General features: G+C 45.9%; 3 protein-coding genes across 9 annotated transcripts; 2 read left to right on the top strand and 1 right to left on the bottom strand.

Moving 5' to 3' along the window:
- Window positions 1-1,019: 1,019 nt before the first annotated feature.
- Window positions 1,020-15,502, bottom strand: RGN (regucalcin). Of its 6 annotated transcripts, XM_084870621.1 has the most exons (8): window positions 15,256-15,502; window positions 14,120-14,181; window positions 12,608-12,781; window positions 10,009-10,191; window positions 7,486-7,701; window positions 3,257-3,388; window positions 2,388-2,542; window positions 1,020-1,423 (listed from the first exon to the last, which is right to left on the bottom strand). In XM_084870621.1, the coding sequence occupies exons 3-8, from the start codon at window positions 12,768-12,770 to the stop codon at window positions 1,373-1,375; spliced, it is 900 nt and encodes a 299-aa protein (XP_084726747.1). In that variant the 5' UTR covers window positions 12,771-12,781; window positions 14,120-14,181; window positions 15,256-15,502; the 3' UTR covers window positions 1,020-1,372. The 6 variants fall into 6 exon arrangements, with proteins under 6 accessions (XP_084726747.1, XP_084726749.1, XP_084726750.1 ...); XM_084870623.1 differs by lacking the exon at window positions 2,388-2,542 and having other exon boundaries at window positions 15,256-15,493; XM_084870624.1 differs by lacking the exon at window positions 7,486-7,701 and having other exon boundaries at window positions 15,256-15,493.
- Window positions 10,878-11,919, top strand: LOC311615272 (large ribosomal subunit protein uL18-like). The gene is given in 2 exon segments (XM_084870627.1): window positions 10,878-11,614; window positions 11,618-11,919. Coding segments are annotated over 2 exon segments (879 nt in total). The 5' UTR covers window positions 10,878-10,963; the 3' UTR covers window positions 11,846-11,919.
- On the top strand, window positions 15,155-24,735 carry LOC311615265 (F-box/WD repeat-containing protein 12-like). Of its 2 annotated transcripts, none has more exons than XM_084870607.1 (11): window positions 15,155-15,245; window positions 16,399-16,624; window positions 17,176-17,213; window positions 17,402-17,553; window positions 18,824-18,939; window positions 19,801-20,013; window positions 20,687-20,845; window positions 21,704-21,914; window positions 22,839-23,017; window positions 23,095-23,228; window positions 24,563-24,735. In XM_084870607.1, the coding sequence occupies exons 2-11, from the start codon at window positions 16,535-16,537 to the stop codon at window positions 24,660-24,662; spliced, it is 1,392 nt and encodes a 463-aa protein (XP_084726733.1). In that variant the 5' UTR covers window positions 15,155-15,245; window positions 16,399-16,534; the 3' UTR covers window positions 24,663-24,735. The 2 variants fall into 2 exon arrangements, with proteins under 2 accessions (XP_084726733.1, XP_084726732.1); XM_084870606.1 differs by having other exon boundaries at window positions 15,166-15,245; window positions 16,334-16,624; window positions 24,563-24,722.
- Window positions 24,736-25,405: the final 670 nt, after the last annotated feature.

Below are 25,405 nucleotides of genomic sequence, written 5' to 3'. Positions count from 1 at the left end.
AGCTCCAAATAATGAAATAGTTGGATATAAATCTAACAAAACACATCTAAGATCTGCATGCTGGAACTTACAAAATGCTGATGAAAGAAATTGAAGAATGTATGCCAACTACAACCAAAAAAAAAAATCAAAGAAGAATAAATCATTAGGAAGACACGCTGTGTTCCTGGATTAGAAGATTAAAAATAGTAAAGATGCCAATTCTCTCCAAATTATTCTACAGATTTAAAGCAATTTCAATTAAAATTGCAGCAGAATTTTTTGCAGATATAGTCAAGCTGATCCTAAAATTTATATGGGATGCTAAAAGAACTAAAATATCTAAAACATTTTTAAAAGAACAAATAAAAGAAATTTTAAGGCTAATGTATAGTGATATAGATCAGATCAGATCTGTGATTTCCTGGAGGTGGGAGCAGGCATACAGAGGGAAAGGATTACAAAGGGATACAGGGAAAGTCTTGGGGTAATGGATAGATTCATTATCTTGCTGGTGGAAACAAACTTATCAAATTGTGTGCTTTAAGTATGTGTAGGTCAATTATAGCTCAATAAAGCTATTTAAAAATATTTCTTTGCAAAGTAAAATATTACTTTTATACCTACTAGGTGGCAGTTGGAACCATAGATGTTGTCAAAGTGTTTAATTCAGATCCTCTAGCAATATTTTATTTTTTATCTTATTATTCTTTTTAATATATTTTATAGATTTTTTACAGAGAGAAAGGGAGAGGGATAGAGAGTTAGAAACATCAATGAGAGAGAAACATCGATCAGCTACCTCCTGCACAACCCTCACTGGGGATGTGCCCGCAACCAATGTACATGCCCTTGACCGGAATCGAACCCGGGACCTTTCAGTCCTCAGGCCTATGCTCTATCCACTGAGCCAAACCGGTTAGGGCACAATATTTTATTTTTAAAATAACATATAGGAAGAGTAAGATGAAGGTAGGTTACCATTGCAGCACATTTTATAAGATTATGATGAAAATAAAAAGGAACATAATTACAGTAAATCTTTACCAGATTGCTTTTTATTAGTTTGAAGCTTTCAGTATAGTGTGAAATGCAGAATAAAGAACAGGTACAGTCTCTTCCCTCTGCCGCCATCCACCAGTAATTTGTAAAGGATCAAGAGGCTGGTTGACAGTTGAACAATTCTTGATATTTTTATTGTACCTTTGCAGAAGGCCGTCTAGTACGTTATCAAACCCACCTGCCACTCCTTGTTAAAAATCTCTACATTTAAAAGAGAGTAAATGAATATATAATTCTGTTATAACATCATTGCTTCAGTTTTTGGTAACTAGATTGAAAAGTCAGCTCCAGAATTTTCTAGCTGTCGGCAACAGTAGGAAAGGCCTGTCACTCAGCCTATGTAAGGACGGGGAGGAATGCCTTTGACCCCCAGGCCAGTTATCTGTTAAAAAAAGAGAGAATCTGTGATAAAAAAGTAATCCACAGGTATTTTTTCAAAAGCACTTTTATGATTTGCATTATATATTTAACCACCTGTTATTTTATCCCCTATCACAAAAAGGAATTACTTGATTAGGTACTTATGATCGAACCCAATTTTCCACATAGATAATAATCTAACTAGCAACCATTTACAACTAACTGGGATTTAGAGCTGAATTTATTTCTATCATTTCACAGCTATTAAGAAAGGGATTTGAGCCAAATGATTTCTAAATTTCAGCTCAAAATGTCTATACTTTTTTTTTTATCAGTATTTGTTTTGTTGCAAAAAAGTTAAAAACATGAAAATATTCTTGTGACATCAAAACAATCAACTAATCTTATTTATTCATTCATTATATAATTTTATTGATTTCATAGAGGAAGGGAGAAGGAGAGATAGAAATATCAGTGATGTGAGAGAGTCACTGATTGGTTGCCTCTTGCATGCCCCCCCCCCCAATGGGGATTGAACCCATAACCTGGGTATGTGCCCTGAGGGCCTGTGCCCTGACTGGGAATCAAATCCTGAATCAAACTGGGAATTCAGCCATGACCCCCTGGTTCATAGGTTGATGTTCAACCATTGAGCCACACTGGCCGGGCCAACCAACTGATCTTATAAACATGTTTCAAATACTGGTTGTCCAAGCCCATTCTACTGATTTACAGAATTTCAACAAACACTACTGAAGTAAAAATTATTTTCTAAGGACTGTAAAAGGAGTCTAAAAATATTGTCCTGGACTTCAGATAACTTTCAGTCTAGAAAGTCTAAGAATAATGTTTTCCAGTGTAGCATGATGAGCTTAAAATGTTAACTGGAACTGTGTCTTGGAAGTATGAAAAAGCGCCGATCACTTGATGATACTTAACTGAGGATCTCCCACCTCATCCTTAAGGAAAAGAAATAGCCAGATCACCTTGAAAATTCCACCAGCTTCCGGTTGCCGCAGAAGACCCTCAGGGTCTATTCCTTCCCGGGCACAGGTCACATACATTTCAGAGTAATCCTTCCCTCCAAAGCAACACGAGGTTGTTTTATCAACAGGCAGCTTCACAGTTTGGAGTCTTTTCCCTGGAGCACCAAATATTGTATTTAAAGTCTACTTCTAGCAAATTTCCAACCTGCAAAAGCTTTCAGGACCCTTTACAGAGTAATAGAAGAGTTTAAAGAAGGTGGTGGAGGTCAGGCATGCATTGCACCTACCTTCCCTGACAATTTATTTGTTTTGGGCAAAAGGACTTATTTGCACAAGAAAAGTAGTTCTGACCATAAATTTGGGGCTATATATTTGGACTTTATGTCTAAAATCATCCAATGGACATCTTTGAATATAGGGTATCCCCCCCAAATGTATACACACACTTTGAATAATTCTCAAGGCAGTGTTTATTAAAATATATTTTATTTTCAAAATAGAGCTATCAGACCCTAGCTCGTTTTGCTCAGTGGATAGAACATTGGCCTGCAGACTGAAGGGTCCCAGGTTCGATTCTGGTCAAGGGCACATACCCGGGTTGCAGGCTCGATCCCCGGTAGGGGTGTGCAGGAGGCAGCCAATCAATGATTCTCTCTCATCATTGATGTTTCCATTTCTCTTTCACTCCCTTTCTGAAATGAATAAGTATATTCTTAAAAGTTGAGCTATCAGCTGTTACAGTGTGTATTCATTTTGGGGGCTACCCTGTATATTGCAGTCTAACTTCATTAATGATGAATTTTCTCCAGTCCCTGGTGTCTGGTGTTTTCTAGACACGAGGAGGATTTTCCATTGTGCTGTGAGTGTACCTGTCTCAGGATCTAAACGAATCACTCTTCCTCCATTGTAACAGGCCACCCAGAGCTTCCCCTCAGCATCGATACACATTCCATCTGGGATTTGTTCGTCTTTCTCCAGCTTGTAAACACTTCGGCGGTTGGCTATCGTTTGAAAAAAAGCACACACACACACACACCCAAAAACAAGCTACTCAATACTAAGCATCAAACAATGAGCAATCAAGTGATTATAAATACTGATCATGTCTGCTTATCTGGGTTCTGGTGTATGGGAACCACAGGTGGGATGGTTCAAAAGGATTCCTAACTCTAAACAATGACCACAAATATTAATATGATGGGTACCCCTCAACAAAGGATTGGGGGTGGATTCATCCTCTAATTTGGGTACAGACATGTCTGTAGAAGCTTTCAGAGGAGAGAAAAAAGAAAGCAGAATTCTTTTTTTTTTTTAAATTGATTTCAGAGAGGAAGGGGGAGGGAGGAAGAGAGAGATAGAAACATCAATGATGAGAGATAATCATTGATCAGCTGCCTCCTGCACACCCTCTACTGGGGATCGAGCCCCTAACCCAGGCATATGTCCTTGACTGAGAATCAAACTGTGTCCTCCTGGCTCATGGGTCAATGCTTAACCACTAAGCCATGCCAGCCAGGCAGGAAATAGATTTCTTAACACCATTATGCTCTATCCAGTTTGGCTCAATGGACAGAGCATTGGCCTGCAGACTGAAGAGTCCTGGGCTTGATTCCAGTCAAGGGCACATGCCCAGGTTGCCAGCTTGATCCCAAGTAGAATATATATATATATATATATATATATATATATATATATATATATATATATATATATATATATATATATATATATATATATATATTGGGTCGGCAGCTAAGTAATTGCGGGTTTCACACATATATGGCTTCAGTTGAATTTTTAGGTTTGCAGACGTAGTACAAATGTAAAAAACATTTTGTTATTTGATAGTTGGCTATTCAGCTGTTAATCAGTAAAAAAAGTTTTTTGATCTGTTTTGTAGTTTTCGTTTGGCATTCGTTGAAAAATGGAAAATCAAAAGGAACATTTTCGTCATATTTTGCTTTTTTATTTCTGCAAAGGGAAAAACGCATCGCAAGCTCATAAAAAGTTATGTGCTGTTTATGGTGACGAAGCCTTAAAAGAACGGCAGTGTCAAAATTGGTTTGCCAAATTTCGTTCTGGTGATTTTTCACTCAAAGATGAAAAACGCTCTGGTCGTCCAGTTGAAGTTGATGACGCCCTAATCAAAGCAATAATCAATTCGGACTGTCACAGTACAACACGTGAGATTGCAGAGAAGCTTCATGTATCACATACATGCATTGAAAATCACTTAAAACAACTTGGCTATGTTCAAAAACTCGATACATGGGTTCCTCACGAACTGAAAGAATCACAGTTAACGCAATGCATTAGCAGCTGCGATTTGCTAAAGAAACGTAATGAAAATGATCCATTTTTAAAACGACTGATAACTGGCGATGAAAAATGGGTTGTTTACAACAATATCAAGTGGAAAAGATCGTGGAGCAGGCCAGGTGAACCAACTCAAACAACATCAAAAGCTGATATTCATCAAAAGAAGGTTTTGTTATCAGTTTGGTGGGATTACAAAGGAATTGTCTACTTTGAACTCTTACCACCCAACCAAACGATCAATTCTGATGTCTACATTGAACAACTAACGAAATTAAACAATGCAGTTGAAGAAAAGCGGCCCGAATTGACAAATCGAAAAGGTGTTGTATTCCATCATGACACTGCAAGGCCACACACATCTTTGGTCACTCGGCAAAAATTAATGGAGCTTGGTTGGGATGTTTTGCCACATCCACCATATAGTCCTGACCTTGCACCATCTGATTACTTTTTGTTTCGATCTTTACAAAACTCCTTGAATGGTAAAAATTTCAATAATGATGATGATGTCAAATCGTACCTGATTCAGTTTTTTGCTAATAAAAACCAGAAGTTTTTTGAACGTGGGATTATGATGCTGCCTGAAAGATGGCAAAAGGTCATTGATCAAAATGGGCAATACATTACAGAATAAACTTATTTAGTTCCATGAAAAATTTGTCTTTGATTTTCTTTTAAAAATCCGCAATTACTTAGTTGCCGACCCTATATATATATATATATATATATATATATATATATATATATATATATATATATATATGATACCAATAGATATTTTTGAGGCTGACTGAATTGAGCCCCTGCATGACCACCTCAGATGTATAGGGTGTCCCAAAATATGTATACACACGTTTTTAATAACTATAAAGGCAGTGTTTATTAAAATACATTTCATTGCCCTAACTGGTTTGGCTCAGTGGATAGAGTGCTAGCCTGCAGACTGAAGAGTCCCAGGTTCGAGTCCAGTCAAGGGTATGTACCTTGGCTATGGGCACATCCCCGGTAGGGGACGTGTAGGAGGCAGCTGATAGATGTTTCTAACTCTATCCCTATCCCTTCCTCTCTGTAAAAAAACCAATAAAATACATATTAAAAAAATAAAATAAAACACATTACATTTACAAAATGGAGCTATCAGCTGTTAAAGTGTGTATACATTTTTTTGGGCACCCTGTACTTCAGCCTGTGGTTAGACCTTTGTAGTTTTACTTACAAAAATGCCTACTTTGGCCGAAACCGGTTTGGCTCAGTGGATAGAGCGTCGGCTTGCGGACTGAAAGGTCCCAGGTTCGATTCCGGTCAAGGGCATGTACCTTGGTTGCGGGCACATCCCCAGTAGGGGGTGTACAGGAGGCACCTGATCGATGATTCTCTCTCATCGATGTTTCTAACTCTCTATCCTTCTCTCTTCCTCTCTGTAAAAAATCAATAAAATATATTTTTAAAAAAATGCCTACTTTGATTAACTCCAAGATCTAGAAGACAACTCAAGGTGTCACGTGACCATTCATTCACAAAAACTAGTACAATGTATGAGTACTGTTTCTGCCTGACTAATGCTTCATAATCACCTTATCAAAATGAAATATTAGAAGTTTCTTTCTGAAAGAAGGGGTATTCTGAAATCAACTAGCTGGCCTTAAATGGGGGAATCAGAGTATCGAAAAAACATCAAAATCCAGAGAAACTTTACACTCCAAAATGCAGGACACTATAGTGATAAAAGTGAGGCAGAATGGAAAAAATAGTAAAGCCATGCATAAGTAAGATGGGTAAAAAACAGTCATAAAAAGAGCACTAAATATTTGAAGACAACATATTTGTACTGGAATGTTTCACCTCTGATTAAATCTACACAAGAATCTTGTGATATTTTTCAAGTAATTTTTTAATTATTAGTTTTGCTCTTGTGGTTTGGCACCTTTCATGAAACAGTTTCAAGTATTCCCTTCTAAATTCTTCTCAGTAATTCCTTCCTCCCAGTTTCCAACTATGGCTCATTTAGAGCCCATTGATGGACTTGAACAATCTGTAACTACTTTAAAAAAACAACAACTTTTCCATTAAAAGAAAATCCTCACCCAAGGATATATATGTGTATTGATTTTTAGAGAGAGAGGGAGAGATAGAGATAGAGATAGATAGAGATAGATAAAGATAGAGATAGAGGTAGAGGTAGAGGTAGAGACAGAGACAGAGATAGAGAGAGAGATAAGATAGAGAGAGAAACATTGATGTGAGAGAGAAATATTAATCAGTTGCTCCCATATGCTCCTAATCGGGGATCGAACCCACCAACTAGGTATGTGCCCTGACTGGGAATTAAACCTGAAACCACCCAGACAGGGCTACTTTTCCATTTTGAAAGGTTGTTAGTCTCTGAGCACTTGCCTCTTGTTAACTGAAGTACAAATAAGAAATATTAAAAAAGAAATATTAACACCAAACTCTATTTCCTGTTCTTTTAATCATTCCACTGTATATTATTTGCCTTTAGGCACCTCCTGGTAGAAGAGGATCCATTCTACAGTAAACCTCTTTCTAGCGATGGTGGCAAGAAAGAGGATTAAAGAGCTATCCATATTATGCCGACTGCGGCTTGACTGCATCATCTTCAAGTCTGTGTAATCATTACCATACTGGGATATCATTGGACAGCTCTCTATTTGACAAAGTAAGGATCTTTACCAATGGGTGGAGGGACAGGCAGCTTACTAATGAAATACATATGAAAAAATATGAGCAGTATTAAGAAAAATAAAGAGAAAGTACATACAGATCTTTCCTGTCTGCACGTCATAGTCAAAAGCATCCACGGAGTAGGACAGGCTGTCTATGTAATAGAAGATCTTGTGATCCAGGGACCAATCCAAGCCGTTGGAGATGTCCACCTGGTCAAAGTACTTTTCCACATGATGGTCAGGAAAGAGGCAGTACAGGGACCCTTGGCGCCGTTCCAGAACTCCTGGGGCTGTTTCTTCAGCCATGGTGCCTACAAAAACCAGTCTGCTGAGCTCAGCCTCACAGCATCTCGCCAATGGTGGCACTATGTTTTATTAGCAGGGTTCCTTCTCATGATTAAATCAAGGAATTTATTCAATCCCAATCTGGGTCCTACATTTTTTAAAAAAATATATTTTATTGATTTTATACAGAGAGGAAGGGAGAGAGAGAGTTAGAAACATCGATGAGAGAGAGTCATCGATCAGCTGCCTCTTGCACACCCCCTACTGGGGATGTGCCCACAACCAAGGTACATGTCCTTGACTGGAATCGAACCCAGGACCTTTCAGTCCCCAAGCCTACGCTCTATCCATTGAGCCAAACCGGTCTTGGCTGACCTGTGCTTTTATTAAACACAATTTGTCCCAAGGCAAGGTGGGAATATACACTTCAAAGGGTACTGTATCAAAGCGTAGAACCCAGAAGCATTGTCAGTTTGGGGAATAGCCTATAGCTGTTCAGGTGTTTGGCCAACAGGAGGCAATAAAATGCCCTGAGCTGTCTGGCAGCTAATAATCATCCTATTCAGGTTTGGGGGAAGTGCCGTTTAGCCATTTCCAACAGGTAAACTACATGTGACTCAGCCCTGTTGAGTTCCCCAAGCTTCACCAACGTTTTGGTAAAACTCTTGTCATTATTACATGCTAGAATTGGTTCTCAGCACCTGGTTATTTTTCAAATTGAATTTATCGGGGTGACATTGGCCAATAAAATCATACAGCTTTCATGTATACAACTCTGCAACACATCATGTGTACATCGTATTGTGTATTCATCACCCTAAGTCAAGTCTCCTCCCGTTACCATTTATCCCCACTTCCCCTTCTTCTAGCTCCCCCTACTCCTTCTGGCAATTTCCACTCCCTTTTCTCCATTCTCTCACACATCGGTCCCCAGGCAATTCTGCAGCAAGGGTAGCAACAGCAGAGTGTGTCCAGCAACAGAAAACTACAGGAATCAAATCTCGGAGGGAAGGGAACATTCTGCTCCTCTTGGTGAAGTCACAGCTCCAAAAGGGCAGAGCCCAACATGGTTGCTTGTATGTTCGCTCTCTCTCTGTTCTCCTGCCATTTGACCTTGGAGGGAGCACAATCATAGGTATGGGTGGTTTCAGGCTGGAGGAATGAAAGGAGAGCTCCAGCAAGCTGGAATGTACCCAGAGAGAGCGAAGAGGGATGTTGCACAGGAATGCAACCCCACAAAACTGTTTGTGATCTGGACTCATATGCTACTTGCACAGGCATGGATATGGCTCCAGTGAGCACACCAAACACTGGGAGTGGTGCTGTGGATAGAATTCCTTCTAAGTCTCAGACTGACCACCAAGTGGCATGCATGTGGGACAAAGCCTAATGGCACCTAAGAGAAAGCAGGTTGGAACTTGTGGTCCGAGGTCTGAGCCTAAACATACAGATTGCCTACTAAAACAAACATATAAACATTCTTTATAGGATTTAAACAAGACTCAGGATCTCATAACGTAATAGTAAAAATGGCCAGGACACTGTCCAAAATTACTTGGCAACACAAAGAAGCAGGAAAATCTCAACTTGTAAAGGAAAAGAAGCAATAGACACAGAAAGCAACATGGCACAGATGTTGGAATTATTTAACAAAGATTAACACAGTTCTTACGAGCAATTTGTAAACAGTCTTGAAATAAAACTCAAAATAGAAAATATCAGCAAAGAAATAGAAGACATAAAGGATAATCAAATGAAAGTTTTAGAAGTGAAAAAAGAAAATAACTGAACTAAAATAATTCACTGGATGGACCTGACTGAAGAAAAGAGATGACAGAGGAAAGAGTTGGCGTACATTATGTTAAGTCAACAGAAATGTATTTGAATCTGACCAAGAGAGAGAATAAAGATTGGAAAAAGCCCTGACTGGTTTTGCTCAGTGGGTAGAGCGTCGATCTGCGGACTGAAGGGTCCCAGGATGGATTCCCGTCAAGGGCACATCCCCAGTGGGGGGTTGTGCAGGAGGCGGCTGATCGATGTTTTCTCTTTCATCGATGTTTCTAGCTCTCTTTCCCTCTTCCTTCCTTTCCTCTCTGTGAAAAATCAATAAAATATATATTTTTAAATTACCATACAAATTTTAGTCTCTGTTAGGGACAGAAGCTGAAAGAATATCTGAAGTTTTTCTCATGGGATTTATTTTTTTTAGTGATACAAACGACTCCGGTTAATAAAAGAACCCAAGACGCTGTTACCACTAACGCAGTGAGACCGTTATCAGTGTTGTGCTTTTGGGCCAAGCTCAGTAAGCAGGTGCTAGAGATAAACCATACCAGCAAAGTATCTCCCAGCGGGATCCACCTTCCCATCATTGAAGCGATTGTTTTTCTTGTCTTCATCTATGGTGGCCAGGACGCTGGCTGACTGATCTTCCCAGTCCACAGCGCAGAACTTCGTTCCAACTGTGGCGACATAGCCTCCGGCCTGGCGGAGGGCCACGGAGCTGACCGGGGCATCTGCAGAGGCAAAAGCAGTTGTCAGGATGCAGCACGCAGCCCGGGGCCTAGCAGCGCGCTGAGCCTATCCTGCCACCTGCCGTCTGAAAGAGGAATTGCAGCTCTTTCGACAGAGGTGTGCTCTCTTCCTTCTCTTGACCAATGAAGGGACACTTGTCCTTAATCAACTCCAGGCACTGTTCTGGACAGCAGGCACAGAGAGGAGAGTGAGAGCCAGCTCTATGGAAGCTCCCGGTCTAGCAGAGAAGTTGAACCACAGCAGCCACAGCAAGTTCAGAGGAGGATTGCTAACTGTGTGGGTGGTGGGGGTGGGGGAGGGGGAGGCACCCAAGCAGTTGTCACAGAACCAGAGATGCTAAATCTGTCCGCTCTCCAGGAAACGCAGAGACACGCTGTGTAGTTTCAGCAGCCAGGCTCTGTGACATGCCTCTCTCCTTCCGGTACAGGGCTATCCTCTTAAGGGGCCCTATTGCATTACAAATTACATACAAATTTAAACTTTCCCCTGACTGGTTTGGCTCAGTGGATATAGCATTGGCCTGTGGACTGAAGGGTCCCAGGTCAAGGGCATGTGCCTTGGTTGCGGGCACATTCCCAGTAGGAGCTGTGTGGGAGGCAGCTGATGGATGTTTCTCTCTCATCGATGTTTCTAGCTCTCTATCTCCCTTCCTCTCTGTAAAAAATCAATAAAATAGCCCTTTTTCCCCCACCGGAGTTAGGCTCGGCCTGCGGGTCTGTGGCAAGCCGCGGCCGTGGGGCTCTCCTCCGCAGGATGGGGTTTGTGAAAGTCGTCAAGAACAAGGCCTGCTTCAAGCGATACCAAGTGAAATTCAGGAGACGGCGAGAGGGTAAAACTGATTACTATGCCTGGAAACGCTTGGTAATCCAGGATAAAAATAAGTACAACACACCTAAATACAGGATGATAGTTTGCGTAACCAAGAGAGATATCATCTGTCAGATCGCTTACGCCCGTATAGAAGGAGATATGATAGTTTGTGCAGCTTATGCTCATGAACTCCCAAAGTATGGTGTGAAGGTTGGCCTGACAAATTATGCTGCAGCATATTGTACTGGCCTGCTGCTGGCCTGCTGCTGGCTTCTCAATAGGTTTGGCATGGACAAGATCTATGAAGACCAGGTGGAGGTGATTGGAGAAAACATTAATGGTCAACCTGGTGCCTTCCCCTGCTATTTGGATGCAGGGCTTGCCAGAACTACTACTGGAAATAAAGTTTTTGGGGCCCTGAAGGGAACTGTGGATGGAGGCCTATCTATCCCTCGCAGTACCAAACGATTCCCTGGTTACGATTCAGAAAGCAAGGAATTCAATGCGGAAGTACATCGGAAGCACATCATGGGTCAGCATGTTGCAGATTATATGCGTTATCTAATGGAAGAAGATGAAGATGTTTACAAGAAATAGTTCTCTCAATATATAAAGAACAACGTAACCCCAGACATGATGGAGGAGATGGATAAGAAAGCTCATACTGCTATACGAGAGAATCCAGTCTATGAAACGAAGCCTAAGAAAGAAGTTAAAAAGAAGAGGTGGAACCGTCCCAAAATGTCTCTTGCCCAGAAGAAAGATCGGGTAGCTCAGAAGAAAGCAAGCTTCCTCAGAGCTCAGGAACGGGCTGCTGAGAGCTAATAACCAAATCACAATTTTCTATGATTTTTCAGAGACAATAAACATATTAAGCAAACAGAAAAAAATCAATAAAATATATTTAAAAAATTGAAACTTTATTTAAATTAAATAATTTGGATAGTAGTCTCCAGCTTCTTACCTGAAGGCGTTAAGGAAAGAGCCTATAGCACCTCATTATGGGAACACAGTGGGGAATGCTGCCCCCACTCACAGAGGAAGAGCGAAGTGTTGACCTTCCAGAATGTACTCCTGGGTCCAAGTGGGAGAACCACAGGCCTGGCTGATAGTTCCCAGTGGGTAGAGCATCGCCCCTCTCACTGAAGGGCCACGGGTTCGATTCCTGGTCCAGGGCAAGAACCTGGGTTGCAGCTTTGGTCCCTAGCTCTGATCAGGGTCTGTGTGGGAGGCAACCAATCAATGTGTCTCACATTGATTGTTCATTCTCTCTTTCCCTCTTCCTCCCTCCTTCCCTCCCTCCCTCCCTCCCTCCCTCCCTCCCTCCCTCCCTCCCTCATTCCCTCCCTCCTTCCCTCCCTCTTTCCCTCTCTCCCTTCCTTCCTTCCTTTTTTCCTTCCCTCCCTCCCTCCCTCCCTCCTTCTTTCCTTCCTCTCTCTCTAAAAGTCAATGGTGAGGATTATTGACAAAAGTGGAGGAAACAGACAGCTCGACAATCCAAGTTTTAAAGCATATTCGGCTGTAACACGAAGGTCCCGGAGAAAAGATGGCTGGCTGGGTGGATCTGAGCCCGGCCTTCCTCCTTACCCAAAGTCACTCGATGAACCTGCTTGCTAAGCGGATCCCAGCGGCAAAGCTTCTTGGAAGGAATGTCCACGAAGAGCAGCGAGTTGGACGCTTCCTCCCACACCGGAGACTCCCCGCAGCGGCAGTGCTCCGGGAGGACACACGCAATGGTGACGGAGCTCATGGCCAGGGGATCTGTTGGGGGTGACAGACACAAACCGGAATGGGATCTCACGGAGTGGATTCAGGGAGCATCTGGCTCAGACCCTGGTGAGCTGCCAGTGCAGACTGAGTTGTTTTTATTGGAACCAGAAAGGCTGGGCGCACTTTCCCCAAATGAGAACAAAATCTGTAACGTGACCCGAGGAGATGTGTCTGAACAAGAACTATGAGCTGGTAGGTAACAGCATGAGGCATCTTCATTCAATTCACCAGGGCTTTTCTTCAAGCTGTCTTTTATTATTTTTAAATACACTGAGTGGCCAGATTATGATGATCTCTGAACACATAATAATTGGCCACTCAGTGTATATCCTATATAATAAAAGGCTAATATGCAAATTGTCCCCTCAACAGGAGTTCGACCAGCAGGCAGGCCGGCCAACCACCCATGTCCCCTTCCCCTGGCCAGGCTGGCCTGACCACACCCATGCACGAATTCATGCACCAGGCCCTACACACACACACACACACACACACACACACACACACACACACTGAGTGGCTAGGTTATTATGCGTTCAGAGATCATAATAATCTGGCCACTCAATGTATATTTTTATTGATTTCAGAGAGGAAGGGAGAGGGACAGAGAGATAGAAATATCCATTATGAGAGAGAATTACCAATTGGCTGCCTCCTGCACACCTCCCATTGGGGATCGAGCCCACACCTGGGCATGTACCCTGACCAGGAATTGAATCATGACCTCTTAGTTAATAGGTCAACGCTCAACCACTGGGTAATACTGGCCAGGCCAAGCTATCTTGAGAGAGAGGGGAGAGGGAGAGAGAGAGAGAGATAGAGACTCCAAGGTATTGGTGACCCTCAGAGAGCCAGCTCAGAGGTTGCAAGGTTGCTCTTCATGCCAAACCCAGCCGCTAAGGCGGACCGGGGGTGGGGTGAGGGGCAGGGGGTGCCCTCACTGCTGGATCCTCTGGGTGTCTGCAAGACAGTCACCTTCACCTGCTACCTCCCATGCTTGATGCTGATTCACTCCCCTGACTAATCCTAACCGTAACCCTAACCCTAACCCCTAATCCCTAACCCCTAACCCTAACCCTAACCCTAACCAGAACCCCTAACCCTAACCCCTAACCCTAACCCTAACCCTAACCCCTAACCCTAACCCTAACCCCTAACCCTAACCCCTAACCCTAACCCTAACCTTAACCCCTAACCCCTAACCCCAACCCTAACCCTAACCCCTAACCCTAACCCCTAACCCTAACCCTTCAGTCTGCAGGCCTAAGCTCTATCCACTGAGCAAAACCCGTTAGGGCCCCAGGTTCGATTCTGGTCAAGGGCATGTACCTTGGCAGCTGATTGATGTTTCTGTCTCCTCGATGTTTCTCTCTATCCCTTTCTCTTCCTCTCTGTAAAAAAAATAAATAAATAAAATAAAATAAAATAAAATAAAATAAAATAAATTAATAAAATATATTTAAAAAAAAACACCTGGGACCCTTTAGTTCCCAGGCCAACACTCTAGCCACTGAACAACACTGGCTAGGACCCAAGGCTATTTTTCCATTGATTCTTAGAGAGAGTAGAAGGGAGAGGAGAGAGACAGAGAGAGAAACATCAATGTGAGAGACACACTGATTGGCTGCCTCCCTAGGGGGATTGAGCCTGCAACTGATACATGCCTTTGACCGGAATAGAACCCAGGGCCCTTCAGTCCTTGGGCTGACACTCTATCCACTGAGCCAAACCAATTAGGGAAAACTGCATTTTTGAAAAAAATATATGTATATTTTATTGAATTTTTTACAGAGAGGGACAGAGAGTCAGAAACATCGATGAGAGAGAAACATTGACCAGCTGCCTCCTGCACCCCCCCCCCCACTGGGGATGTGCCCGCAACCAAGGTACATGTCCTTGACCGGAATCGAACCCGGGACCTTTCAGTCCGCAGGCTGACGCTCTATCCACTGAGCCAAACCAGCCTGGGCTGCATTTTTCTTTTTTTCTTTTCTTTCTTTCTTTCTTTTTTTTTTTTTTTTTTTTTTTAAAGAAACAGCGCAGGCCCAATAGGCCTCAGTACCACCTGCGGCTCTCAGCACTGCAATCCTCCTGACTGTTAGGGCTGCCCGGGCTCCAAGGCCGCCCGCTATGTGTCTGAGATAAAGCTCGTGATCAGGCTCGGGGCTTGCACAACAACAGCGGCTTTTAACCCCACACTCGCTCCTGCAAGCAGGCGGGGGGTGGGGGGGTGGGAATAGGCGTGGGGGGGCTGGCCTGTGTCTCCTTCCTGCCCTGGCCCCGAGAGGGCCCCAGGAAGGGGTCGTGGCTGACGGCTGGCGGCCCGCGGGCCGGGCTGGGGGGTGGGGGGCGGGAGCTGGGAAGCGGCTCGGCTGCACGTGGGTCCCGGGCAGGGAGAGGGCGGGGGTGCCTGGCGTCCGGAGGCCGCAGGTGGCAGCGAGGCCTGGAGCTGAGGGTGAGCCCACCTGGTGCCTCTGTGGTCGGAACGATCCAGTCGATCCAGTCGGTGCCCTTCCCGCTGGCTGCCTGAGCCGGTTCAGCTCGGCCTGTATCCGGACCTTTCTTCTCCGGCGGGAGGGGGGGGGGCAGCGGGTGACTTCTGGGCGGCTCAAAGGTCAGGCAGTGGAGGGTGGGGAGTTGCCACTCAGAAGGTGGAGGAAAGGGGAGGGGACCTGCAGGACCCAGAGCTGTCCTCCTCCGCCACCGCGGGGTGGAAGGGAGGGGGGGGGGAGAGGGAGGAGAGAAAGGCCTGCGAAGCCGCGGGGCAGGGAGGCGGGCGGAGGCATGGAGCCCAGGGAACCGAAGCTTTGGAGTTGGAGGAAGGTTCAGTTCCTCTCTTAGGCTGACATTGTTAAAGTGCCCCACAGGGATCGGGTGGACGGTCAGGTCCAACCAGCAGTTAAAGCCTCTCTTGCTAGTGGAGAATGATGGCTGAAGGCCAACTCTTTTAAAAAATATATATATTTAAAAATATATTTTCATTGATTTCATAGAGGAAGGGAGAGACAGAGATAGAAACATCAAAGATGAGAGAGAATCACGGATCCTACACGCCCCCTACTGGGGATCAAGCCCGCAACCCTGCTCATGCCCCTGATGGGAATCAACTTGGGACCCTTCAGTCCGAAGCCCAAGGCTCTATCCACTGAGCAAACCGGCTAGGGCAATTAGCTGATTGTTGACAAGGATATCAGTGCAATCCAATAAAGAAATAACTAGCTTTTATTTCTTTTAATTTTTTCAATGAAACCTACATTCAGTATTATTTCATATTGGTTTCAGGTGCACACATAGTGGTTCGACAGTCATATGCTTTACAGAGTGTTCTCCCCGATATTACAGTTACTGCAATGTCATTGACTGTATTCCCTCTGCTGTACTTCATGTCCCAACGACTGTTTTGTAACTACCGATCTGTTCTTCTCAATCCCTAATGACCTTTTCAATATGTCAGCTAGATACTCATCCTGCAAAGGTAGCTCGAGGCTGTAAATAGGAAAGGGCAAAAAGAACGAGTCAAGCAAAAAGGTGACTTTGTGGCAGGCAAACAGTTGGGAAAGCCGCGGCCGCTGAAGAACAAACGGGTACGTTGGACTTCCTTGAAGCAGGAGCGGCTGCTCATCAGAAGGTGGGAGTGGAGGCCGCTGCAGGCCGGCGCACCTGCAGCCCGTTGTCGCCCACGCCGTTAAATGCGGAGCAGCCTGCGGAGGAGACAGGAGCCTGGCCCCGGCTCGGCCACAGGAGATGGAGATGCAGTTGCCTGAGGTGCCCATGGTGCACATCTTCTCCTTCCTGGACGCCGCCAGCTTGCTGCGGGCGGGCCAGGTGAGCAAGGTGAGTGCTCCCGTCTCCGCCCCCTCCCCGCCCCCTCCGCGGCTCTGTCTGAAGTGACCACACTGAGACCCCGCCCCTTGCTCCCTTGGCCCCCCCAGCATCACACAAACGGCCTTCCTTCGTTCCTCAACTTGACCTTGTTCAGGCTGGCATGCCTGTCTGTGGTTGAGTCTCTTGGCCACTTTGAGTGCCAATTAGCGAAAGAACAGAGCGGCACATGGAGTGCTGGGGGCGGGGAGGGTTAGCATCCTTCACTCTGACGTCATGAAAATGACAACGGGATGCACGGGAGTCCTTGTGCCGACAGGTGGTTCTCGAAGCCCCGTGTCCAGCCCAGGAAGTCCCTCCGAACCTCCCAGGGGGACCCTGTCCGGCAGTGACTGCCTCTGCCGCCACCACGTCCTATGGGGCCCACCCGGGCAGCTCTGAGAGCTGGATGGGGGCTCATTCCCCCTCCTCCCGTGGGCCTCGCTCCCAGGACAAATGGTAGCGAAGGAGGGGCCAACGTTTGGGTACCAACTGACTGCTTCTCTCCCCTTCTCTCTCTCAAGTACTGGAAGAGTATAGCGGATGAGGAGCGCCTGTGGAGGTGCGGGCAGGGGAGGGCGGAGGGCCGGGCAGGGGAGGGGGGCAGACAGGTGTCCCTGGGGTTTGAGCGGAGGCTGGGGGACGGCAGGTGGGTGGGTGATGAGAGGCCCTAGAGGAGGCCGCAGCGGGTCAAGGTGGCGCCGTTGGGCTCAGGGGCCCGGCTGCCTGACGGGCTGTGACTCTTTCCAGAAGGCTGTGCCAGAGGAGGTGGAGAGTCTCCTGGGGGGGCCTGCAGGTGCCCTCGTGGAAGCAGCTCTTCCTCACCCACAGCAGGCGCGAGCGCTGCATGATGCGGGCCCGGCGGCAGGACTTTGCCTACAAGGAGTCCACGGACAGCCTCGGTAGGAGCGTGGGCAACGCAGGTCACGTGTTGGAGGAAGGGCACCGGTTTTGGGGTGTGCGCATGCGCTCATTCAGCGAAGAGGCAGGGAATGAAGATGTAACGGGACTGGGCTGCTGTGATGACAAGCTCTGGCCCCGCTTCCAGCCGTGTCCCCTGTGGCCTCTGCTGCTCGGAGAGGCCAGAGCGATCTTTGCGCAACACAAACCTGAGCCCGGGACGCCCTTGTCCCAGAGGCTTCCCAGCCCGCCTAGAACGCACATTTAAAGGCAAAGGAAACATTTATTTATTTTTATTGATTTCAGAGAGGAAGGAAGAGGAAGAGAGAGAGATAGAAACTTCAATGATGAGAGTCATTGATCAGCTGCCTCCTGCATGCCCCCCACGGGGTATCGAGCCTGCAATCTGGGCATGTACCCTTGACCGGAATTGAACCCAGGACCCTTCAGTCTACAGGCCAATGCTCTATCCACTGAGCCAAACCAGCCAGGGCTAAAGGAAAAGGAAACATTTAAATATTAGTTCAAATGCTCACTTTATTTTTTGGTGCCTCTTTTAAAATTCAGAATAGTTCTCTGATGCAGTAGTATTTAAAAAATATTTTAAAATTAATTTCAGAGAGGAAGGGAGAGGGAGAGAGAAAAAAAATCTATGATGAGAATCATTGATCAGCTGCTTCCTGCTCCCCACGATAGGGATTGAGCCCCCACCCTTGGCATGTGCCCTTGACTGGGAATCAAACTGTAATCTCCTGGTTCATAGGCCTATGCTCAAACACTGAGCCATGCCATCCGGGCATCTGATGGAATGATTTTTATCCTCATTTCATATCTGTGGAAACTGAGATTAACCAGGAGAAACAAATCGGTCAGCATCTCCCCAGTGGTCCGGTTTGAATGAATCTGAAGCCCAATTTCCATCCTATCCTCCAATAAAGTTGGCAAACAACTCAAAATTATTGCTCCAGCCCTATCTGGTTTGGCTCAGTGGATAGAGCATCGGCCTGTGAACTGAAGGGTCCCAGGTTCCATTCCAGTCAAGGGCATGTACCTGGGTTGCAGGCACATCCCCAGTGTGTGCAGGAGGCAGCTGATCGATGTGTCTCTCTCATCGATGTTTCTAACTCTCTCTCCTTCTCCCTTCCTCTCTGTAAAAAAAAAAAAAAATCAATAAAATATATGTTTAAAAAAATGATTGTTCCAGAATTTTCTATTCCATTGGATCCTTCCTTAAGAATCTGGCGGCCAAGTGTTGTCTGTGTTGCCTTCCAGGACTCTTGAAGCCTGTGGCGTATTTCTCAGGAAGTGACCCCCCCATGGGTGATCAGAAGCCAATCATTTGCACGGTGTCTTCCAAGTGCATGCTCTGCGCCTGGGACGTGCAGGAGGTGAGTGGCATCGAGCCCACAGGTAACGCCTACCCGTGGCCACCCTGTCCCACAGGCGGAGCCAGTGCCGGGAGGAAGATGCTCCATTGGTAGCAGCAACAGTTTCCAGTTAGGTCTTCTAACTTGTATCCTGCCACCTTTTCATGTAGCACAGTGGTTGGCAAACTCAGTCAACAGAGCCAAATAGCAACAGTACAACCATTGACATTTCTTTGGAGAGCCACATTTTTTACACTTAAACTTCTTCTAATGCCACTTCTTCAACATAGACTCGCCCAGGCAGTGATATTTTGTGGAAGAGCCACATTCAAGGGGCCAAAGAGCCGCAGGTGGCTCGCGAGCCACAGTTTGCCAACCACTGATTTAGACTATAGCATGTAGAGAATTCACTTTTTAATTTTTTTATCCTCACCCAAAGATATTTTTCTCATTGATTGTTTTAAAGAGAGCATGGGAGGGAAGAGAGGAGAGAGAGAGAGAGAGAGAGAGGGAGAGAGAGAGAGAGAGAGAGAGAGAGAGAAATATCGATGTGAGAGAGACAGATCAATTGTTTGCCCCCTGCAAGGCGGCCAGGGAGAAGCCTGCAACCGAGGTACGTGCCCTGAACCAGAATTGAACCCAGGACCCTTCAGTCTGCAGGCCAATACTCTATCCACTGAGCCAGACCTGGTAGGGCTTCATAATTCCTTTTTTATGTTCACCAGCCCTCAAAGAGCGGAGAGGTGTAGCAGAATTTTCTGAATTCTATTCCCAGACAAAAATACACCTGGTTTGGAGGAAGCTTCCACATAGGCACTGCAGGAGGCATGGCCGCACGTGTGCAGAGTCCCCGCACGCAGACGGCATCACTCTCGTTCCCAGGGCCTCATGATCTGGTGCAGCCCTGCCCAGCCATGCAGCATCAAGTGCCTGGCCACCCTGCCGCAGAGGTCGCTTGCGTTCACGGGGGATGCACTGGGAACCATCAAAGTGTGGAACTGTCAGGATGAGGACCCTCTGGCGACGCTCACCTTGTCCTCAAGCTGCACTTCCATGGAGGTCTTCCTCACGGATGATGACTGCCCGTTCCTGATGGTGAGTGAGCCCCGTGTCTGGAGGGGCCACAGCGCCCACAGCGCCCACAGCACCCTTAGCGCCCACAGCGCCCGCTCCCTTGGCAGGTGTTGGGCCCCAGGATGGCCACCTCTCAACCTGCCCTCTTCTCTCTTTTTTTTTTTCTTTCTTTTTTTAAAAAAATGTATTTTATTGATTTTTACAGAAAAGAAGGGAAAGAGATAGAAACATCAATGAGAGAGAAACTTCAATCAGCTGCCTCCTGGGGATGTGCCCGCAACCAAGGTACATGTCCTTGACCAGAATTAAAACCGGGACCCTTCAGTCCGCAGGCCGACACTCTGTCCACTGAGCTAAACTGGTCTCGGCTGAGCATGTTTTCATATGCCTCTTGGCCTTCCTTATGTCTTCTTTCAAAAACTGTCTATTTAAGGTCTGTTGCCCATTTTTAAAAAAAATATATTTTATTGATTTTGTAGAGAGGAAGAGAGAGGGATAGCCAATCCATGATTCTCTCTCATCATTGATGTTTCTCTCTCTCACTCTTCCTTCCTCTCTGAAATCAACAAAAATACAGTTAAAAAAAGAAAGAAACTGTGGCACCTCCCCCTAGCTGCCAGGGCTGCCGCCCGTCTGCCCTAGGGTTTCACATCCCCTTCCGTTGACATGGTGGTGGGCGGTGCTTTGGTTTCAGATCGGTGACTCTGAAGGGGACATCCACACACTGACGGTGCCCGAGTTACAGAGTGTTTCTTGCGTGAATGCGTTTGAGTGCCCTGTGTTCTGTCTGTACTGCTCTCCCAACAAGAAGTGGATCTTTGCCTCTGGGACCCACGAGTTCATATTGCCAAAGGTAGGGGCTTCCCAGGGTGTCCCAGCCTTGGGAGGAGGGGGTCCAAGTTAGGAGTCTGGAGGCAGGAAGCATCAGCCAGCAGGCAGAGCTCAGCAAGGACCGGTCGGAACGCCCCTCCTCTGAAAGCCACAGAACATGTGGCCTCCATCCCTAGAGCCTAGAAACACTGCCCTGGGGAGCGACAGCATCCATTTGCAGAGACAAATGTTTGTGAGTGAACATTGGCGCATGGGCCTGGGCCAGCCAGAGAGACCAAGAAGTAGGATCTGGATGGCTTTGGCCGTCCTTCCGTGACGCTTAGCTGCCTCGGCTGGACAGCCCAGAAGGAAAGAGCAGCGCACCAGCCTCTGAATGTCACTGTGAGAAGCTGTATGTGAACAGGCCTTGTTTTTATTTTATTTTTTAATCCTCACCCGAGGATATTTTTCTATTGATTTTTAGAGAGAGTGGAAGAGAGAGGGAGGGGCAGAGAGAAGCATCGATGTGAGAGAAACACATGGATTGGATGCCTCCTGCTCGAGCAATGACTATGCAAGGCTTCCTGAGACTCAGAATAAAGCTTTGGAGGATTTTTAAAAAATTGATTTCAGAGAGGAAGGGAGTGGGGGGAGAGAGAAACATCAATGATGAGAGAGAATCATGGATCAGCTGCCTCCTGCACGTCCCCCTACTGGGGATGGAGCCCCCAGCCTTGGTATGTGCCTTTGACCAGAATCAAACCCGGGACCCTTCAGTCCGCAGGCTGACACTCTATCCACTGAAGCACACCGGCCGGGGCCCCAGTGGGAAATCTGTAAGGAGGACTTCCTGGTGTTGCTCCCCCTTCTCCTGACTACACGTGCACTGGTCTCTCCACAGGTGTTTTTCACGGACAGCTTACTGAGACCACCCTTCGGCACGAACGCTCTGTTCGTCACTTTCCTGATGACATTTTGCACCCAAGTCTCCTGGGCCCTGAAGCGCGCGAACAGGCTGACAGTCATGTTACGAAAAGAATTTTTCGGAAGGGTAGAATTCTCCACCCTTGATATGACTGCTGAGAGCCCCGGGGGCAGCACCACCGTCAGCGGTAGGCTAAGCTGCCTTGTCTCTCCTGCCAGTCACACTCACACTCATGCTAGGCTATAGACGTCTGTAAATAGGCCAACCTCAGGACAGGGCTGTGCCTGTCTGGCAGTTAAAAAACACACACCACAAAACACCCACATTTTTATTGGTTTCAGAGAGGAAGGGAAGAGGAAAGACACATAGAAACATCAGTGATGAGAGAGAATCATGGATCAGCTGCCTCCTGCACGCCCCCTACTGGGGATCCAGCCAGGGCATGTACCCTACCTGGGAATTGAACTGTGACCTCCTGGTTCATAGGTGGATGCTCAATCCCTGAGCCAGGCCGGCTGGAGCCTGTCTGACTCTTAATGCCCATGCTTCTGACCTCCGTCCTCCCCCCCTACCCCGTGCCCTTTTGGGAAAACATGCTTTGATTCCCATCATGCTTTAGGACCTAAATTCCACTGCCCCTTCTCTCTAGGCCTGAACTATCATTAATTGTGTACAGCCCTCCCTTCCCGTGTGATTGCACCGACCTCAGTCAGTGGCACACATTTTTGGGCCGCTGGCCGACCCTTCACTTTCCTCCCTGGACTGAAGTCCCCTGGAAGTAGGGAGTATATTTTTTCTTTTTAAGAAAATTTTTTTATTGATTTCAAAGAGGAAGGGAGAGGGAAAGAGAGAGATAGAAACATCCATGATGAAAGAGAATCATGGATCGGCTGCCTCCTGCACACCCCATGCTGGGGATCAAGCCCACAAATAGAGTGTGTGCCCTGATTGGGAATCAAGCCATGACCACCTGGTTCATAGGTTGACACTCAATCCTGAACCATGCAGGCCGGATGAGAGTCTAATTTTTCGTTCAGGGTAACGACGTGGTTCTGACTACATACCCCCAAATCTGGCTGGTCATGTGTGTGTATGTTTTACATGAAAACAGGCCGTGAGATTGCAAGCTTCATCCTGGCAGATAATATAGATGCTCCGCAATGCATGGGAGCCTGTGATGGAACCACAGTTGTCTTTGATAGCGGGCCATACCTGCTTCTTGTCACCATCGATGGCTACCTGCTGCAAAAATTTCACCACCACCAGAATGTCATCTGCTCTTTATGGATGGTACGTATGACCTTCTCCTCCCAGCACTCAGGCTCCAACATGGATGCTGGGCCACTCGCCCTGGGTCTCCTTTGCAGGACCCTGTCCACGTCCTCACCACATCCATGGATAACTACCTGCACCTGTACATGTGGGAAGAGGGAGCCTTTCACCCGCGCCTTCAGAGCTGCTGTCACCTGGAGCAGAAAAAGGATGACAAGAGGCCGAACTGGTAAGCCCTGCTTTGTAACTTAAACTCTCCCTGACAATTTTCAATGTCTACATTAAACAGATTAATAAAGTGTTACTAGGATAAAAAAAAAAAAAGATTCTTTGCCTTGACCGATTTGGCTCAGTGGATAGAGTGTCAGCCTGGGAACTGAAGGGTCCCGGATTTGATTCCTGGTCAGGGCGCATGCCCAGGTTGAAGGGTGGATCCCAGTTAGGGGGTGTGCAGGAGGCAGCCGATCAGTGATTCTCTCTCACCATAGGTTTTTTTCTCTCTCTCTCCTTCTCCTTTCCTCTCTGAAGTCAATAAAAATATATTTTAAAATATTCTTTGGGGATATACACTGTTGCCAGATTATGATGATCTCTGAATACAGACTAATCTGGCCACTCAGTATATATATTAGAGGCCCAGTGCATGAATTTGTGCATGGGTGGGGTCTGGCCAGCCTGGCCAGGGGGAGAGGACATGGGCAGCTGGCCGGCCAGCCTGTTGGTCGAACTCCTGGTTGAGGGGACAATTTGCATATTAGCCTTTTATTATATAGGATATACACTGAGTGGCCAGGTTATTATGCATTCAGAGATCATTATAATCTGGCCACTCAATGTATATGACTAGACTTAAGCCCCCAAAGAGAATTGCTTCTTTTTGGAGTCCACATCTTTTGCAATAGATTTCAAAGGACTTTCCAAAATGGCTCTCAGTTTATGTTCCTGCAAGTGCTGTGTGAAGATTCAGCCTTGATGTCCCATCTTTACTTGTAAGGTTCTTGTTTGTATTAGTTCATTAGTCATTTGAGCTGCTTCTTTTCATTAATTGCCTTTATGTTTATTTTACTTATTTTTTCTAGATTGCTTGCCTTAATCTACATTGTTTTTCTTTTTTCCTTTTTAGAGAGAGTGTAAGGGAAGGAGGGAGGTGGGATGGGAGAGAGAGAGAGAGAGAGAAAGAACAAGAGAAAGAAATGTCAATATGAGACACATCATGTCTATATGTCTCAATTTATTTAGATCTTCTTTGGTTGACTCTTGGAGGTGCTCCAATCCAGGCCAGGGATGGAACCTGCAACCCAAGTACATACCCTTGACTGGGAATCAAACCCATGACCCTTAGTGTGTGGGCTGACACTCTAACCACTCTCTGAGCAATAATTGGCGTAAGTTTGCCAGGTTTACAGTTACTCAAAACCAAATCTAAAAGTAACTTCTGTGATCAAAGGGGCAGTTGATTTGAAGAGAATATTTATGTCTTTGTCAGATTCAAATTTAGTGTCGTCAACACTAGACCAACTTTCCCTTTCGTCCACTTGAGGATGTTCTTTTGTCTTTTGGCAGCGATTACCCCATAGCGATCTGTGACAACACAAGCATAGTGTGTGTGGTGTCAAAGAGAGGCAGAGCCAGCTTCCTGGTGATGTATTCTTTGAACATGTGATACAGAAATGAATGCAGTTCATCTGGCATTGACTTCCGCGTTATAATAAAGAGATTTCTATTTGCAAACCCAGATTGATTCTTTTAGTGATATTAAAAACCCCAGCAGTAATTTATAACAAATCAGAGGGTGGAGAAATATCCTTTGCTCATGCAATCAGGGAGAGAGTAAAATACTAAGGTAGCAGAATGTGAGCGATCACACAAATACACAATTCCAGACAATTCTACAGAAGCATCTTCTAGGGGAAAGCGTGAGTTTAGGTTGAGGCTGGTTTAAAAAGGGAAGGAATGCCCTAACAAGTGTGGCTCAGTGGATAGAGCGTCGGCCTGTGGACTGAAGGGTCCCAGGTTCGATTCCAGTCAAGGGCATGTACCTTGGTTGTGGGCACATCCCCAGTAGGGGGTGTGCAGGAGGCAGTTTATCTATGCTTCTCTCTACCCCCCTCCCTTCCTCTCTGTAAAAAATCAATAAAAAATATTTTTTAAAAAGGGAAGGCACCGGTGTCAGGCAGTCAGTGTTCTTGCCTGTAAGGAACCAAAACAAAATCCTGTAAAACTTAAGCCAAAGGAGATGTATTAGAAAAATATAGAGGTTCGTATTGAAACATAGCTAGAAGAGACTCAGGATATACATGGTAATAAAAATGCTCCAAAGGAGTGAGAAATGGAAAATACATCAAAGTCTCAATCACACGAATGTGCATATCCCCAGAGCCCTTGTAATGGATATGATAAAGAACT

The sequence above is a fragment of the Pipistrellus hanaki genome, assembly GCF_964339955.1.
Source record: "Pipistrellus hanaki genome assembly, chromosome: X".
Taxonomy (NCBI): Eukaryota; Metazoa; Chordata; class Mammalia; order Chiroptera; family Vespertilionidae; genus Pipistrellus; species Pipistrellus hanaki.
This window is presented reverse-complemented; position numbering and strand designations above follow the sequence as displayed.

What these genes read in the sequence shown, in the direction of transcription:
- RGN (XM_084870621.1), bottom strand. Translation starts at nt 12,770, where the DNA reads ATGAGCTCCGTCACCATTGCGTGTGTCCTCCCGGAGCACTGCCGCTGC. An exon ending in GGTTCATCGAGTGACTTTGG is followed by an intron (nt 10,192 to 12,607) that starts GTAAGGAGGAAG and finishes TTGCCTCTGCAG; the next exon opens with ATGCCCCGGTCAGCTCCGTG. An exon ending in CGTGCAGACAGGAAAGATCT is followed by an intron (nt 3,389 to 7,485) that starts GTATGTACTTTC and finishes TTCAAACGATAG; the next exon opens with CCAACCGCCGAAGTGTTTAC.
- LOC311615265 (XM_084870607.1), top strand. Translation starts at nt 16,535, where the DNA reads ATGGAGATGCAGTTGCCTGAGGTGCCCATGGTGCACATCTTCTCCTTC. An exon ending in ATGACTGCCCGTTCCTGATG is followed by an intron (nt 20,014 to 20,686) that starts GTGAGTGAGCCC and finishes CTTTGGTTTCAG; the next exon opens with ATCGGTGACTCTGAAGGGGA. An exon ending in GGGCAGCACCACCGTCAGCG is followed by an intron (nt 21,915 to 22,838) that starts GTAGGCTAAGCT and finishes ACATGAAAACAG; the next exon opens with GCCGTGAGATTGCAAGCTTC.